Source organism: Triticum urartu, chromosome 6A (assembly GCF_056163025.1).
Source record: "Triticum urartu cultivar PI428250 chromosome 6A, HENAU_Tu73, whole genome shotgun sequence".
NCBI classification, from domain to species: domain Eukaryota; kingdom Viridiplantae; phylum Streptophyta; class Magnoliopsida; order Poales; family Poaceae; genus Triticum; species Triticum urartu.
The window spans coordinates 130,641,002-130,659,072 of record NC_141878.1 but is presented as its reverse complement, the minus strand read 5'-3'; the positions used below and the strand labels follow the sequence as shown (position 1 = coordinate 130,659,072).

At 49.1% G+C, this 18,071-nt stretch overlaps 2 protein-coding genes across 2 annotated transcripts; both read right to left on the bottom strand.

The window, feature by feature from the left end:
* Positions 1–14,720: 14,720 nt before the first annotated feature.
* LOC147964456 (uncharacterized) lies at positions 14,721–15,458 on the bottom strand. The gene has a single exon (XM_087529990.1). It carries the CDS (start codon positions 15,456–15,458, stop codon positions 14,721–14,723), a length of 738 nt encoding a protein of 245 aa, XP_087386116.1.
* A 2,007-nt stretch (positions 15,459–17,465) lies between these two features.
* Positions 17,466–18,071, bottom strand: LOC125515334 (uncharacterized). The gene has a single exon (XM_048680787.2). The coding sequence runs from the start codon at positions 17,939–17,941 to the stop codon at positions 17,615–17,617; it is 327 nt and encodes a 108-aa protein (XP_048536744.1). The 5' UTR covers positions 17,942–18,071; the 3' UTR covers positions 17,466–17,614.

The following is an 18,071-nucleotide window of genomic DNA, read 5'->3' as shown; positions in this document are numbered from 1 at the left end:
TTGGAAGTGTGGAAGGCTAAGTTATGCAGTAGTATTTGTAAGCTCATACATACGGATGATAACTTGCACGACTAAGTTATGCAGTAGTATTTGTAAGCTCACATATACGGATGATAACTTGCATATGTACCTGTGAATGTGGTGGCTCTGCTCAGTGGTTCATCCGTTCTGCCTTGAGGTGACATTACATGTAAATAAGAGTAGTATATGTAGTTTTGTGGATTGAGTTGTCTTGTGTTGATTAACCAAACTGAATGTGTAACCACTGGTTAAAACAATATATGTTTGTGTTTGGACTTTGGATTGTCAAACGCAACACTTTGCTGGGTTCTGGGAGGCAGCAGATACGGCCAGACAAGCTTATACTGCAACAACGCATGATATCCTACCTGGAGTACGGCGCAAGCTAATACTGCAACGTCTGCTTAAAGAACTTGCCATTAAAAACATTTGCAAATGCCATGCTCTCAGGGAAGGTTTGCTGGCTATGGCGGTTTCTAAATAATTTCCACCGTTAAAACCGACCAAACTAAATCCCAAGCTTCTTGTCGACATTGCCCTGATCCATTGCGAAGAAGCGAAGTAGAATCGTCGGATTCCGCCATTCTGGCGTCCATTGCAAGCGCAAGGGCATCACATTTCTTAGTTTAGACGGAGTAGATACAAGGTCTAGTAAGAAATTTCAATGAAGCAATCCCTATCATGAACGGGAGGCTAAAATACGGATGCTCATAATCTTGTTGATTTTAGAGCCCCCCGGGGACACGCATTGTCCCTTTTTACTCATTGATTGAAGCTTAATAAAGTGTGTTGGCCTAAGAAAAAATAAACTAAACCTCTCGATTCACTGGAACCCCTAAGTAACTGCATTCTTTTTGTCGTAAAAAAAAAGAAACAGCATTCTTCCGTCTAAACTAAGAAACAGTATTAAGGTGGAAAAAAATGCACCCGATATAAAGACAAAAGCATCACGACGTTTACAACCAATCACATATATCAACACTATTCATGAAAACACTAACATTATTCATACTATTTTTTTATTCATAAAACCACACACACACTCTCTTCCAACACAGAGTTATTTACCCAAAACCATCACACTTGGGGCTAGGGTAACAGGTCAGTACCAGATTTGAGCCAGGTCACAAAAAACCACTAACTATGTGCCTAATGACTAACGAAGAGCACTGATTGTCTGATAAGCTCACGAAAACAGTAAAACTGACAAGTTGGACCCACCTGCCAGGCTGACGTGGCGTGCTTGTGTGGACAATATGCTGAGTCGGACGAGGGTCCCACCTGTAAATAACTCAAGTGTTTATCTTTTTTCCATTTTCCTTTTTCTCCTGGGCATTTTCCTCCTGGACATTTCAACAAACAGGTAATGTGCGTGTACCGACATCCATGCACTGCACACCGCCAGCGCCGCTCGCTGCCCTTGCTAGCCGGCGGTCACCCGAGACCTGGCCTCACTAGTGCTCGCGGCGCCTGCCCGGAGGCCCTAGCCGTGCTCGTGCTCGCGGCGCCCGCCCATTGGCCTTGGCCGCGCTCGTGCTCGCGGTGACAGCCAAAGGCCCTGGTCGGGGGTGCTCCGTGGTGGAGCGTGCTGGTCACGTCCGTGCTCGCGGCGCGGCCCTTGCCGCGCGCGCCGTCAAGGAGCACCATGGCCACGGCCACGCTCGCGGCGGTGCCCCGTGGTGGCTTCCCAGACCGAAGCGTGCCGACGACCTTTGGACCCAGAGAGGTGCTCGGCATCGAGACGCCTCCTAGCACGCGCGGCCGTGCCTTTGACTCTGACGCAGGTGAAGCCCTCCGCGTCGCGGCGCGGCCCTGGACGGCTAGCCGCAGCGGCTCGGCAGTGGTCTGGGTGGCGGGGCGGACAAGAGCTGGAGGTGCGGCTGGGGTTGGATCCCGCCCGGGGCAGTGGCTTGTGGCGGCGGGTTGTAGGTGGCTGGGACGGCAGACGGTAGGTCGCTAGGGCGGCGGGGAGGCTCTCTGGTGGTGGCGTGGCTCGCCGGGGTAAGGCTCCGGCGGCGGCGCTGGATATGGCTGGGTTGGTGGGGAAGAAGGTGCTTGGGGGAGAGAGAGGCCAACAGGTGGGCCTTTCGCCACCTCAGCAAATTTATCCATGTAGACATGCCACATCGGCCCGACAGGTGAGTCCCACATGTCGGTTTCGCTGTTTTCGCGGCTAAATCAGCCCGTCAGTGCTCCACGTTACGTATTAGGCTCAGAACCGGTGGTTTTTTGTGACCTGACTCAAATCTGATATTGACCTGTTACCCTGGCCTCAAATATGATGATTTTGGATAAATAACTCTCCAACACATCGCACATGACCACACATCACCACACGGATACGCCAACACCCCGACCGAGACGAGCCTCGTCGTACGAACGGCACCACTGCGAAGCGAATCTACCGTACGCTCCAACATTCACAGCGGCCGCCCTCCCGGCAAACCAGCGCGTATCGGCACGGCGCGGCGCCGGGGACCAGTTCGCGTCGTCGATCTGCACGCCGTGCCTGCTCCTCATCAGGCGGATGAGCGCGTCGGCGGCGCCCTCCTCCGCAGCGCACACGTCGCGGGCCACGGCCCCGGCCACCCCCCACCCGCAGCACGGTCCTGCACCAAGGGTGGCACCGCAGGGGGGACCATGGTCTGCACGGTGGCCAGGTACCCGTCCGACAGCCACTGCGTCGCGTACGCCGCCGGCGAGCCGCCGACCTGCCGGACGACCTCGGCCAGCATGAGGCGGCGCGGGATCCGGACCACGACACCTGCTTGCCCTACACATTGAACCGGTCGGCTACTCGTCAAACAAACTAATACCATAATATTATAAACTACTACTAGTACGAAATGCAAGCAGACATTCTCTGTTGCACAGCGCACTGTATGTACACACGGACGAACGGCGGGGAACGGACTGACTCTTTCTAGTCGTTTTTCCCCTAACCCTAAAACCTCTGGCGGCGCCGGAGACGATTAGGGTTTGGACGTGGAAACAGCCTTCGTCTGGTGATCTATCGCCGGTGCGAGAGATCCGTCGAGGGGGAGTACTTGCGCATGGCAGGATCCACCTCTGCGGCGGGGGTGGCGCCGGAGAGCGACCCTCTCGCGGGCCGCGCGGCCAGGAAACAACTGGAGGAAGCTCTAGGGAAACTTGATATCTCCGAGGAAGAGGCTACTCCTTTAATACTTGATGATCGCATCGAGGACGGATCGGGGAAGTGGTTGTTGGCTGGTAAGGTGCTACACCGTAATCAACTCCATATAAAGACTATCACCAACGCCCTGCGCCCGGCATAGGTAAATCCACGAGGTCTTCAGTTCAGATCTGCCGGGATTAACATCTTTGTGGCAGAGTTTGAGAACCAGAGAGATAGGGATCGTGTTTGGGGGGGATCCCCATGGCATATCAATAAGAATGCGGTGGTGCTAGCGGAATTTGATGACTGCATGAGGCCGGATGAGGTGAAGTTTGATAAGTTGCAAGTATGGGCTAGGGTTGTTAACCTGCCATACAATTTGCGTGATGAGGCATGGTGGAAACCAATAGCTCAACAGATAGACAAGAACGCTCTTTCAGTTAAATTTGACCACAATGGTGGGTTTCTGCGAGCGAGAATTTCCATCGATGTTGCAAAGCCGATCAGGCGTTGGATCTTGATAGACTCTGCCAGGAGGAAGAAGGTAGATATGTACGATATCCAGTATGAAAATATACCTTACTTCTGTTTCTCCCGTGGTAGGTTAGGGCACTCAGACTTGTATTGCCCAACTCCTGGTTCTAGGGACGAGAAGGGAGAGCTCCCGTTCGGCCCAAAATTACGAGCTCCTGACGAGTCCCGGAAGTCACCGAGTAGTGATAATTCTTCTAAGGATCCACAGAAGGGTGACAGCAATAAGCCAACGACTAGAAACTCAAGCACCAATAAGGAGCCGGGGGAAGAGGTTATTTCCCCGATTAAGCACAGGCCTCCACCAAAGAGGAAAGATGCTCCGAACCAAGTATACAGACCGGTGGTGAAAACCTTGTTGCTCACAGATGGGGAACCGAGTACAGCCAATGTAGGTGATACTGTTGGCAAGGATGGTGAGACTTCTGCTAGCAATGAAGTGGAAGGTGATGACTTTGTACGGGACCCAAAGAAAAAGAAGCCCACTCCAGAGAATTCGGCAGAGACCGCGCCGCGGTCCTGCCCGATATAATGACATGCTTGAGCTGGAACTGCCGGGGGCTTGGGAACCCCGAGGCAGTTCGCGAGCTTCGCAGTATAGTGAAGCTAGAAGGACCCACTCTTCTCTTTGTGATGGAAACGAAAATTCCAGCTAAAAGAGTTGAGGCTTTGAAGTTTACCCTCGGTTTTGGACGGTGTTTTGCAGTCGACAGTGTCGGCCTAGGTGGTGGCATTGGTCTGTTTTGGTCACGTGATGTGACTGTTGAGTTGAAAAATTTCAGCAAGTGTCACATTGATGTGGTGGTTCATAGTAACAATCAGAGTGCTTCGGTATGGAGGTTTACTGGTTTTTACGGGGCGCCGAGAGCTTCAGATCGTGGTGAAAGCTGGCAGCTCCTGCGCACTCTCTTTGCTATACCCCATGTAGCATGGCTGTGTATGGGGGATTTTAATGAAACTCTCTATGCATCCGAACACTTTAGCAGAAGAGCAAGGTCGGAAACACACATGAGAGCGTTTTGGACTATTATGGATGAGGTTTCCATGCAAGGTTTAGGCTGGTCAGGTACACCATATACGTGGGACAACCAGCAAGCAGGTGCAGCAAATGTAAAGGCACGCCTAGACCGAGCTTTTGGGAATGAAGATTTTCAGCAACTTTTTCAACATATACGGGTCAGACATCTCCCCTCTGTTGAGTCTGATCACTGTTTTGTCGTAGCTGAGATTAAGGATATGCTATCTTACGGGCCACGGGCTAAGAGACAGTTTCGTTATGAGAATGTTTGGCAGACGCATTCGGATTACGATCGCCTGGTATGTGATACTTGGCGGGGAATTCAACACACGCCAGGGCTCCAGGGGATTGCATCGGCCTTGGGGTCCCTCTAGTCTATTCTTGAGCCATGGGGTTCAAAGGAATTTGGTTGCTTGGCACGCACGGTCAGGAAACTTCAAAAGAGATTAGACCGCATCAGGTGCTCTACCATGGGGGTGGGACCAACAGATGAGGAGAAAAGTACTGTAAAGAAGCTGAAGGAAGCGCTATACCAAGAGGAGGTGTGGCTTCGCCAGCGTTCACGGGTTCCATGGCTCCTCGAGGGCGATCGGAACACTTCCTACTTTCAGGCACAAGCTGCCCAGCGCAAGAGAATGAACAAGATACATGGCTTACGACGTGCAGACGGTACAGTATATGAAACTGAAAGAGAGGACAAGGCCGAGGTGCTAGCTTTCTACCAGAACTTGTATCAAACGCAAGGTTTTTCTGAGGCTAGCGACTTATTATCTCATGTGCCCGTCAAAGTGACTCAGGGCATGAATGATGATCTTACCAAGCCATACACCGCAGATGAGGTCAAAGTGGCTTTGTTCCAAATGGCTCCATCTAAGGCCCCTGGTGTTGACGGCTTTACTGCAGGGTTTTATCAGCGGCATTGGGACTTGCTCGGCAATGACGTGACTTTGGCAATACTAGATTTTCTAAATGGGGGGCGAGTTACCGTCGGGATTGAACGATACCAGCATCACTCTTATTCCCAAGGTACGACACCCACAGTCGATCTCACAATATCGTCCTATTGCTTTGTGCCCGGTCCTTTACAAGATCGCGGCCAAAGTTATTACTAATCGCTTGCGATACATCATGGATGATATTATTAGTGAAGAGCAGAGCGCTTTTGTTCCTGGTCGTCTCATCACAGACAATGTACTTGTTGCATACGAAAGTATACATACGATGAGAAGAAGGAAGAAAGGGAAGAACTTCTCTTGTGCAGTCAAGCTAGACATGATGAAGGCTTACGATCGGGTGGAGTGGCATTACCTCGAGGCGATTTTGTCTCGTCTGGGCTTCAGTATTAATTTCGTTCGCCTGATAATGAAGTGTGTCACCTCGGTTCGTTTTTCGGTTCGGGTTAATGGAGAGCTTCTTCCATTCTTCACCCCATCTCGGGGTTTCGACAAGGTGATCCAGTTTCTCCATACCTGTTTTTGCTTTGTGCAGAAGGTTTTTCCTCATTGTTGAAGTTTTACAATGATGGATACATTGATCGGGGACTAAGAGTGAGCTATAGATCACCCTGGGTCTCTCATTTGCTGTTTGCAGACGACAGTCTAATCTTCATTAATGCAAGCGCTGCCAGTGCTTTCCGTCTGAACAAAATTCTGAAGATCTATGGTGATGCTTCAGGCCAGTGTGTGAACCGGGACAAAAGCTCTATTTATTTCAGCACCAATACCCCGGACACCATCAGGCAAGATTTGAAGTCGACCTTGAATATTCAAGTCGAGGCTTTCAGTGAGAGATACTTGGGGCTCCCCACTGCGGTTGGACGTATCACCAGTGGTACTTTTGATCATATTAGTGAGAGAGCTCGTGGGAAGATGCAAGGGTGGTCGGAAAAATTGCTTGCATGTGCTGGACGAGAAACACTGCTCAAGTCTGTAATTCAGTCTATTCCCACTTATCCCATGAGCACTTTCCTTCTTACCAAGAAAGTTTGCAAGAGTCTCACTTCTCCCATGGCAAAATATTTTTGGAGTAGCTCTCTTGATAAAAAAGCAATGCATTGGGTTTCCTAGAAGGAGTTATCTAAACCCAAGTGCGAGGGTGGGATGGGGTTTCGAGACCCGCATGTGTTTAACCTAGCTATGTTGGGCAAGCATGTGTGGCGTTTCATCACCAACCCAAATTCGCTTTGTGCGAGAGTACTCAAGGGCTGTTACTTTCCGGACACCGATTTCATGCACGCTCCAGTTCCCAAGTCAGCCTCGGCAACTTGGAAGGCGATTGTGGCGGGAAGGGGCGCCCTGAAAACAGGGTTGATCTCCAGAGTGGGAGATGGTTCTACTATATCGGTTTGGAAGGACAAGTGGATCCCAGGTACGATTACAATGACTCCAACTCCAAGACCCACAAGTACAAGCATTGAGAGGGTTTCAGACCTCATAGACACGCGGAGTTGGTCTTGGAAGATCGAACTGATCAGGGATAATTTCACGGCTCAAGATGCCGCGGCCATACTTAATATTCCTATCAGGCAAGACGGTGGTGATGATTTTCTTGCTTGTGCTTTTGACATATCAGGTAACTACGCTGTAAAGACGGCGTACCGTGCTCTCGTGACTCAGAACGAGCGTTTGGCTTTAGAGGAAGGGACGGCTACCGAAACCTCATCGGATGATCAACAGTTGTGGAAATCCTTATGGAAGCTGAATGTTATCCCAAAAGTAAGAGTGTTCTAGTGGAGAGTGCTTCGTGGCATTCTTCCAGATGAAACAACTCTCAACTATCGACACATTGCAGATGTTCGCCAGTGTAATGTTTGTCGTTCTGTAGAGGAGGACTTGAAGCATGCGCTATTACACTGTATACATGCACTGAGCTTCTGGGAAGAGGCATGGACATGGCTCAGTCTTCGCCTTCCTCCTCTCCACTCGGTGACGTGGGCTCGAGATATCACTTGTGATCCTCAGTTCACATCCGATGATCGTGCCAAGATCATCACTATTATGTGGGCAATTTGGCACTCCAGGAACCGAATCAAACATGGTGAAGAGGGGAGAGATCCTGTAACATCTATCAAAAATATTAAGGAGGCTATCTCCCTCCTCCAATTACCACCTAAGGAAACCCGGGTCCTACCGGGTTATGGTTGGCGGCCCCCTGAGGAGGGTTCGGTCAAGATCACGACGGACGGCGCTTTCGAGCTGGTTGAAGGTCGGGGCGGTGCTGGAGGAGTAGCCAGATCATCCTCGGCTCTCCTAGGTTCATGGTGTAAACCATACACGGGAGTCTCGGACCCCCTGATGATGGAGTGTTTGTCACTGCGCGATGGAGTCCGCTTCGCTAGTCTTCGTGGATTTCAGCATGTGATCATGGAAGTCGACTGTTTGGAGCTGGTGAAGTTTTGGCGATCTCGCCACAGTTCTCGTTCAATTGTGGTTCCTTTACTTTTAAAAATAGGAGAGCTATGTACCTCTTTTGCTTCTTTTGATATTCTTCATGTAAATCGAGCGGCGAACGTTCCGGCGCATCTGTGTGCGAAGCGAGCTTGCACACTGAATGTGACCGAAAGCTGGCTTGATGAAACTCCTAGCTTTTTGGTGACCAGCCTTCTGACTGACTGCACCGAATGTGCTTTCATGAAATAAAGCTCTCTAATTTTCCGGAAAAAAAAAAGAACGGCGGGGAACGGAACGACGTACCGATTTTCGCACGAGAATCCATCGATGACGACGCACAAAACCTCGCAGATAACCGGTGACGACGAACCAAAGGCTACGCAGACCTACGGGTGTTCGCCACACGACCTACTGCTTTACTCTCTCGCGCAAGCTGAGGAGTCCACGTAGAGTGCCAGGTTACTTATACAGATGGATCGAACCGACATAGAAGCGGACAATGGCAGCGAATAGCACACATGGACAACACGTAGCGCCACACAGCTTCGCCTGGCCGCCTGCAAACGACACGCAGTAGGCAAACGTGTAAGCTTCTGACCGACCATACGACAGAATGGCCGGTTCGCCACGGCAAGGAACACGCAGCCGGAAGAGAAAAAAATTACGCATCGCCGACCATACATCAAAGCAGCCCACCAAGCGTCCAAGCCCCGAAAGTTCTCTTCTGATCCCGGAGAGCTGGGATCCATAAGGAAACGGCAGGAAAAAAGATTCAGACATTTCCTTTTAGCAGCAGTGCTACCTACTATGCTCTTTAGACCTTCCAAGCCGCATGGAGAGCTGGGAATAGAACCTCCGGTTCCTCCCTGGTTGAGCTGCATGTGGGCCTCGTATTGGCTCCCGGCCTGCGCCTTTCTAGCCATCAGATCAAGCTTGGAGCGATCATAGCCATTGGTTTAGCCATACAAAAATCTCTAGCGCTTTTCCTATACATCCACTCATCACGTCCTGCGGCTCCATCACCACTCTTTACATGGAGTTGCTCGTCTGACTGTGACACAGGCTTTACAGCACGCAGGTCTCACGGGCATGCTTTTATTTTTGGCTTCCGAATTCAAATTTTATATCTTTCGAAGGGAAAGTTCAAATTAGGTCTTGTTTCATATTCGTGTTTCTCGTGACGAGGGCTTTCAAATAAGATCCATTTAAAATACATTTTGATTAATTTTGAAAATAAATGTTAAGTTTCAACTCTTGAAACTTAGTACGCACGAAGAATAAAATTATGGTTTTTTTTGCCTACGACCAACAAAAAAATTGTCTTAAAAAATTAAAACTTGATAAAAGTGAGTGAGAAATTCACAAGTATTGGATAACAAATCGTAAGTTTCAATGGCCGAAACTTAAAATTATCGTGCCCTCGTGTGGGATACAACTACTTTGCAAATCGTGAGGCAATCAAATGACCGGCTGGGACTTGGTAGGTGCATGCCTCAGCACTTGCGTGCCCCTGCGAATTTGCCGACCGACCGCGCTCCCTTCACTACCTTCCTTGATGTCCTATCTATTACGTGTGCTTTCTCTCATGTCAAGTGATTTTCATCGGGTCTTAAAAAGCAATTGGTACATATATTCGTAGTTGAAAGAGCGCCACATCAAGTCAGCGAAGAATATAGAAGGTCAAAGACACATTCACAACCTCTACTCCAAGAAAAAACTTAGGTTCCCCTGCCTCCCCTAGGTCCGGCTCGTCTTCGATGGCCCTAGGGCCATGGAGGCACTATGGACCCCAGCCCTTGCCGGTTGGAGTGATCTTGCTCTGTTTGTTTTGTTAATTCGTTTAGGATTTGGGTCATGCTCACGAAGACGAGGTGGCAGCGGCTCCTTAAAAAAGGAACAAGGTTCTCCCAGCTTAGAACTCGTTCTGGTGATGCATTTAGCGTTGTCAGAGGGCGTGTGGAGGTGTGTTTCCGATGGATCTTGCGGGATTCGATCAATGCTAGTCTTTGGTGGATTCATTTGGATCTAATTTTTGTTCGTCTTCGTTCGTGTGTGTATAGATTGGATCCTTTCAATTTGATCTATACATATTTTCATCGGTGACGGTTGCTGTCCTGATGCGCTGGTCCTCTGAGATCTTAGCATGACTACTTCCCGACTGTTGCGCGTATTTGGCTGTAGTTGTTTCTAGATGGTCTATGGATATGAATGCAATTTTTTTATTTCTGTATTCTTTGTACTCCCATGGCATGATGAATATATCAAAAGTTTTCTTGCGAAAAGAGTATATTATAGAACACAAGTCAAAAAGGAGAAATGATATACTCAGGCTCTGGCCCCGTAAGGGCCTATTTGAACCTCTCTCAGATTCTCCAAATCTCCAAATCCAGCTTTCTTCGATAGTGTCCAACTCTGCCTGGTGATCAGAAATCGTTTGACACGATTGATAATTTCTCTCAGTGACACATATGGTAAGCAATCCAAACTATTTAAAGAAAAATCTCCCAGTGCCGTGGCCCAACTGGGAGGCTATTGAAACATTTGTTCTAGCATGGCTTCCTGAAATGTTTTCTTTTGTGGTGGCATTTTAGTTGTGAATATGGCCAACTCTCGGTTCTTGTTTTGCTGGAGCTAGGTTTTGTGGGCTTATCGTTTTTACACCGTGGGTCGGCTTAGCTTCTTGGGTTTAACTTCTTAGAGTTTACATGGTCGGGCTGACTCCAATCGTGGAGTTTGTGGAGCCAGGAGTTAGAATCCGAACATGTCGAATTCATGGGTTATAACCCCAATTCGATGATCATTCCTGTGTATCCTCGAACAATGTCGCATCTAGAGAATTTGACAAAGCTTGGGCACACCGCTAGCTAAAATACTTCATTTGGTCTATAACAAGTATCAGATATTTGAATAAAGTCATACGCAATATACTCACAGTTTTTCTATATATCGTAGATAAAAAAAATATGTGAGATACATAATTGTAATGCTCGTGCAGTTGATGCTAGCTAAATTCTTGATCGAGAATTTGTCTTCTTGGGACGAATTTCCATGAGAGGAGCCGTTGCTTTGTCTTATGCGCTTGCAGTTTGTCACTAATCACTATCATCCATTGGAGTCATGGCCTGACCAAAGGCCTGGATGTACATCTCTCTTGCATGTCTCTCCGCCAGGCCGAATTCAGCTAGGGCACAACTGCGCCCATCTCGCTGTAGGCAGTCGCGAGTCATGACTCGTATCACGCAAAGCAACAAGCGAGCAAAGGTGGCCAACGATTGATTGATCAATCCCCCTCCTGCCTGTCTTCACGAGCAGTGTTGGCCTATTGTAGCCCATGTAAAAAATGACTAAATTGGCTTATAACCTCACTGATTGATGTAAGGGAGAAAAGCAAAAAAAAAAGCTCAAAGATGGCGCAATTAAATCCTTGGTTTTTAGTGCTTTTAAAGATTTCCACTGCTTTGAAAAGTCATTGACCTTCAAGGACGTCGCGGCATTGAGCTTGGGCACGTGCCTTGGGGGCAATGATAGTATCAGAGATTTCCTAATTTGTCTTTTGAAATGGGTGCCCTAGGTCGATGGTGTTCTTGTTGAAGTATAAATACATAGCCCATCTTTCCCGATCAGCTTGCTTTTGGATGAACTGACTTGTGCGTGCAGTTTTATATGGTATTAGAGTCAAGCGGTCTTGAGTTCAAGATCCGATTGATGCAATTTAACAATAAAAAAAGTTACACTCACTTTCGGTCCATGTTTAGGTCCGGGGAGCCACACATGAGGGGAAGTGTTGAAGTATAAATGCATAGCTCACCTTTCCCTATCAGTTTAGCTTTTGGGTGAACTCGCTGGCGCGTGCAGTTCTACACTCCCTCAGTTCAGTACTTGACTCCTTTGGGCCTGCAAGCTTTCCTCAAACGGGGTGTCTCTAGCTTGGGCTTAAGTGATCTTACTTCTTGTCGACAATTCTTTATCAATATCTGTAATCTGGAGCCATCATTAGCGTTGGGTATATAATATAAATAAAGATTTAAAATGACATGTAGGGTCGATCCATGTTTGGCAAAGAACAGAACATTACACTTAGGAGGGGCTAAATGCATAAACACAATGAAGTTAACTGTAAACATAATCAAATAAAATATTGATTTGTTTGGTTAGAAAGTGCAGCAGTGATCAATTCCAAAGTGGTCGTGGCAGTAGCGATCGTCACCTTAGAGACACGTGCTTATGCAAGCTTAGGTAGGAGGGGCAACGATAGTGAGACGCAAGTTGCTTCTGCAAAAGACAACCGCCGGCTGTGGTGGTCGCGACATGGAGGTGGCCACACTCTTCTTTTGACTCTATCGTCATCTTCCTCCTCCTACCTCTGCCTCGCCACCATCCATCTCATGTCCACCACCATGTGCAACCGCATCCCCACCAGATGCATCACTTATGAATTTGCCGACCCTGATACACTGACCGACACTGGCACTGCCAGTGCCACCGACGTAGCAGCTGGACTGCATGAGCTGACCTTGTTGGTTTTGCCGAAGCCAAAGGCGGAGCCTTGGCCACTGTTGTCATGCAAGGTTGGGCGCCGATCGACGGCTTTCGGCACGTACCCGTGGTTGGATGCAATGTCTCTGGCGGTGCCATGTTGAAAGTGCATATAGCCTCTAAGTATGGTTTTAGTAATTGATGACAATCTTTATGGAATAATACTCTTGTCGAGATATATTTGAAAAATTACTCCATAGATGGCACCTTAAAGGTATTAGATGGATGCCATAAAGGTGAAGATATGCTTTAAGCTTTGGTATTGAATGACAATTTCGATGGGGGCATAAAGTCCTTTGAGTTTTACATGAATAAATGTTCTATAGTGATGCATGAAGCATATAAGAAAAAGGGTTTCTTCCCTTTTTGTATTACAAAGCAACCAACATCGATACAACCAACGATAGGTGCTGGGGCGAAAGCAGCACAATCACGCCCAAAAGAAACGAAAGAGAAAACAAAAAAAAAACAAATGCAAACAGCGATGGATCAACGAAAACGATGAAGACCCACAACCGCTGCGCCCACCGGAGAATTCCACCACACTCCAAGCACTCCGGACCGCCGCATACCAAGCAACACCTTCAAGAAGGATCGCGACACCGACGACGCTGCTGCCCGGACAAGTCCTAGGGTTTCCCCCGATACGCAGAGGATTGCAGGGGAAGGGGCAAACACGACGCCCTTCAGGAAGGCACGGCGGCGCCCACAGACGTCACCGCGTCGGTGTCGGACAAGCCGACAAGGATTTCTCCTGACCACCAACCACCCACGACTCCAGAAGATCCATCGTGCGCCACCAAACACGCCGCCCACCAACATGCGCCACCACGGTCGTGCAGTCCCCATCGCCGTCTCCCCGTGGCAAATGAAGTGAGACCGGCGGGAAAAGAGAAGGCAACTGGGAACGAGGGGCGGCAGCAACAACAGCCACGCGGGAGGGGACAACCTCCACCGCCCGTGGCGGGAACCGGCCGGACGTAGCAACAGGGGCAAACCAGGCAACCGCGACCAAATCTACCGGGGGAAAGGGGAGGTGGAGAAGTGGCCCATGGCCACAACCGGCGCTGTACCGGCTCCAGCTCCAGCTCCCCCGTGAAACCATGTTTCGCCCCCGCGCCAAAGGCCCAGATAGGCCCGGCCGAGCCCAAGGCGGGCTCGTGAAGCCCTCATCGCCGCGCTGCAGTACACTAGCCGCCGTCGCCGCCACCCCCTGCACGAGTCACCCTGCCGTCCACCGGAGACGCCGTAGAGGAGCTCCGGCCAGGCAGGCCCAGACCTAGATGGGGCCCAAAGGGCCCAGATCTAGGCCGGGAGGGCACCGCCGCCAGCCACCGCGCCACCCGGCACCGCGCCATCCAAGGTGCCACGCCGCCACCGGATCCGCTGCTGCCAAAGTAAGCCGCCGCTAGCCGCCCGAGCCGTGGCGCTGCGTGGGGGGAAAGAACGGGGTTGTCGCCGCCGACACCACACGAGCAAGGCCCGGTGGTCCAGGCCGACGGCGGGGGGAGGGGGAGAAGGGGAGGGGAGGCGCTGGGGAGGGCGGAGAGGACGCCCTCGGTCGCCTCGCTCGGGGAGGCGACGCGGGGGTACAGTGGAGGGAGGAGGGGGAGGGGAAAGGGAGGAGGTCGGGGAGGAGAGGGCTAGCGGCGGCGGGCGCCCCGGCCGCGGCTACCCGCGACAGGGGAGCCGGCGGCGGCGCGGGCGAAACCCTAGGGAGGGGGAGCCGCCGCTTCGGGAGTAGGTCAAGTTTGCTGCCATTGCTTTTTCATGAAGCATATGAAGTTGATTTAAGAAGAGTTCCATCAAAGTCTCTCGAAGAAGTCCTCATGGTATTACTCTCTACTTACACCTTGTCCATAAAATCCTTGGTATACCTATAATATGAGTTTGTGGACTTGTATAAAATAGAGTATCAGTTTGAGAATTGCCAAGGAAAGAGGCTCCATCGAAAGATTCTTTCCCTAGGGGATCGATCAACTTTTTTTGAGACAATTTACAAAGCTTTATTATGTCGTCACCTGTTGTGCTGGGACGAAAGAGAGGTTCCCGGGATGGCCTAACCACACACGACGGCCCACCCCTAAATTCAAAGCATGCTCGCTAAATTATGAGCCTCCACATTGAAACTCCTAAACTCATGAACAAAGTTGCAAGAATTAAAACTACTATAATAATCTATGATTTCATGCACAATCGCTCCATACTCCGCTCCATTCTTCAGCTTGATACTGTCAATTACCTCCTTGCAATCCGAGGCCACGTGTATGTGCTGAAGTTGAAGATCCTCGGACAGCGCCAAAGCCTCCCTCACGGCCAGTGCTTCTATGGTAGCAGGGTTGGTGATCGCTCTGAAGCCCAGCGTAGAAGCTCCTAGGAACGCACCTTGCTCATCTCTGGTTATAGCGGCAATGGTTCCAACCCCTCGCCTCTCTGCAACTGCTGCATCCACATTGAGCTTGGACATATTGTGTGGGGGCTTCAACCATTGCTTTGGTCTTTGTGGCTGGCCGCTGGTTCTTGTCGGCACAACCTTGATCTGCATCTGGAAGTCGGTAATATATCGCTGTATGAAGAGGTGTGTTGACAAGGGGGATTGGTGTAAATCCTCATAAACTGCTTTCCTCTTCACACTCCATACTGCCCACAGTGTAGTTGCCATCATCAGAAATTGCTCCGGCTTCAGTACTTCATTCAGGGAAAATAACCACTCGCGTGGATCATCAATGATATGTTGACACATCTTTTGGACTAGCTCGTCGTCCAATAGCGGCCATACACACCGGGCGTTTGTGCAATCAAGCATCGTGTGTCTCCACGAGTCCATGGCGCCACACAGTTTGCATGCCGCCGAGTCCCCCATGTATCTGTGAACAAGCACGTCAGCTGTCGGAATGGAGCTTCTCGCCAATCGCCACAGGAAAAATTTGATCTTTGATGGAAGTTTGTCCTTCCATAGCGCCGACCAAGAGTTGCTCTCATGTCCAGCCCCCGAGGTTCCTTCCTCCCCATCTATCCATGATTCTCTCGCGATCTTGGTATGCATGATTAGACTGTATGCAGATTTAACTGAGAAGAAACCTTTCCTCTCCCCGCTCCATGCCTAAAAATCGCTGATATTTCTTGTACAAAGCGGAATACTGAGAACTAGCGAACGTTTTCGTTCGCTGGGGCACTGGCGATCGAGCGGTCCTTGCCCATAGAGGCACATTCAGCTCCCCCCTTGGGCCTCCAGGCCCAATTACCATTTCTTAAACAAAAAAATAGAAAACTGTAAAACAATATTTGTCATGATGTAGGTAAAAATAAAGTAGTATAAAAAATTGCCATCTCATACAAAACAATTTTGCCCCTTGTCTGAATTATGAAAAAATTTCATGCTACTTTATAAAATCGCATTACTCTAATTTATAAATTTACAATGAGTATGCTCAAAATAAAAAAGAAGGTCATGTGATCTAGAAATAAAAGAAAATTGGCATGCTAAACTTTAAAAAATTGCCATCATGTAGGTAAAAAATGTTTTATCTGGATAAGCCCCAATTAGATTCTATATTTTTTGTTTCCAAAAACAAAAACAAAAACAAAATCAAACACTTGAATTGCCATGGTCAAAAAAGAAAAAACTTCCGTGCCATAAAAAATGTCATCCTCTTAATATTAAAAATGCCATGTTCTTGACTATTAAAATGCCATGCTCTTAATAATAAAATTACGTCCTCTTAAAAATAAAAATGCCATGTTATTGACTATTAAAATGCCATGCTCTTAACAAAAACTGACATCCTCTTATTAAAAATGTCATGTTATTAATTATTAAAATGCCATGATCTTAATAATAAAACTTGCATCCTCTTATTTATAATATGTCATGCTATTAATTATTAAAATGACACTCTCTTAATACTCAAAATGCCATGTGAGAAAATAAAAAGCCCATGTTTTGGAGGACAAAAAAATGCCATGATTTTTGATAGATTTTTTTTTGCCATTCTACATATTATAAAAATGCACATGGCAAGTCCATGAAAACACCCCTACCCCTCTGAAAATAGGAAATTTTGGAAATATTTTCAAGTAAAAACGAATTTAAAAGAACCTTCAAAGTATATGTGACAAACTTTACTGCATTTTATCACAAAAGACAAGTCCGTTCAGTGGTAAATGCCCACTTCACTCCATAATGAGGTCGCGGGTTTGATTCCCAGCACCCACACGCCTCGGTTTTCATTTTAGTTAGGGAGGAAAAAAAGGGATGTTCGCTAGTGAGCCGTTCGCAGCTAATAGTAGGGAAAACTAACGTGGCACCATCGTGGTGCCGTGATTTGTGCCAGAAGATCGAGCGACAGTTGATGCGTTTGCTGGGAAATGCTAAATAACCGACGGTCGCCATATAGCATTTCTCATAACAATACATTTTTTATGAAAAAACTTTTTGATCTATTCATCAACTGATAAGGTAGTACAAAGAACACCAGAAGTAAAAAGTTACGTCCAGGTCCTTGCACGCTGGTTGTATAGTCCAATATGAATCAATCGAGGAGCATAATCCAATTATGTGGCGCCACCCTTGCTGCCCCGCTCTGTCTCTCCGCCCTACAAGTGACGACATATATTTCCCCACCAGCTGCTTTCATCGAGGAGTGATCTACCCTTGTTTTTCTTGCTAGCCTTCCACGCCCTCTCCGTCAGAATGAAAGCGCTCTTCGACACTAGAATGGATCGTCTAGCCAATCCACGTGATCAATCGGTGATGTACTTCGTAGGTGCAGCAGACCAGCAGTGCAGCTTGGCTATGATCTCATGGAGAAACTAACTGATCTCTCGATGCAAATGAAAGGTGAAACGCGATCAATAGTACACGTGAAACGTGATCAACATCTTTTAGCTACTAGTAGGAGTACTATATAGTTACATGCAACAAACATGGAAATGAAACGGACACACACCGAACACACTACACAGCATACGCTAGCAAAAGATCTAGGCGGCCGCGACGGCCGGCCGCGGCGGCGGTATCGACGACGTCCGCGCCCGGGCCGGCTGAGGCAGCGGCGGCGGCGGCGGCGAAGGGAAGCTGCGGTAGAGGAGGCCGCCGTCGCTGAAGTCGTCGTAGTCGACGTCGTCGTCGCTGTCGTCGGGGCCCTCATCGAAGTTGAGCGCGTAGCTGAGCGGGTCGTATCTGCCGACGCCGCGGCTGTCCCGCCCGCCCCACCGCGCCCGGCCGCCGTAGCCGAAGCAGCAGCACACGGTGGCCCGCAGCCTGCGCCGCAGCGAGCTCGGCGGCGGCGGCGAGGCCTCCATCTCCATGGTGTAGATATTCCGCGGGCGCCGTGACACGGTCAGAGGTCAAAACTGCTGGCCGCGTGTTTAGCCAGGTGGTGTTTGGTTAAGGCGGATATTACGAGTGGATTAGGAGCGGGGGGTGGCGTGTGGACGT

Coding starts and splice junctions, on each gene's coding strand:
- LOC125515334 (XM_048680787.2), bottom strand. CDS start 17,941: ATGGAGATGGAGGCCTCGCCGCCGCCGCCGAGCTCGCTGCGGCGCAGG.
- LOC147964456 (XM_087529990.1), bottom strand. CDS start 15,458: ATGGACTCGTGGAGACACACGATGCTTGATTGCACAAACGCCCGGTGT.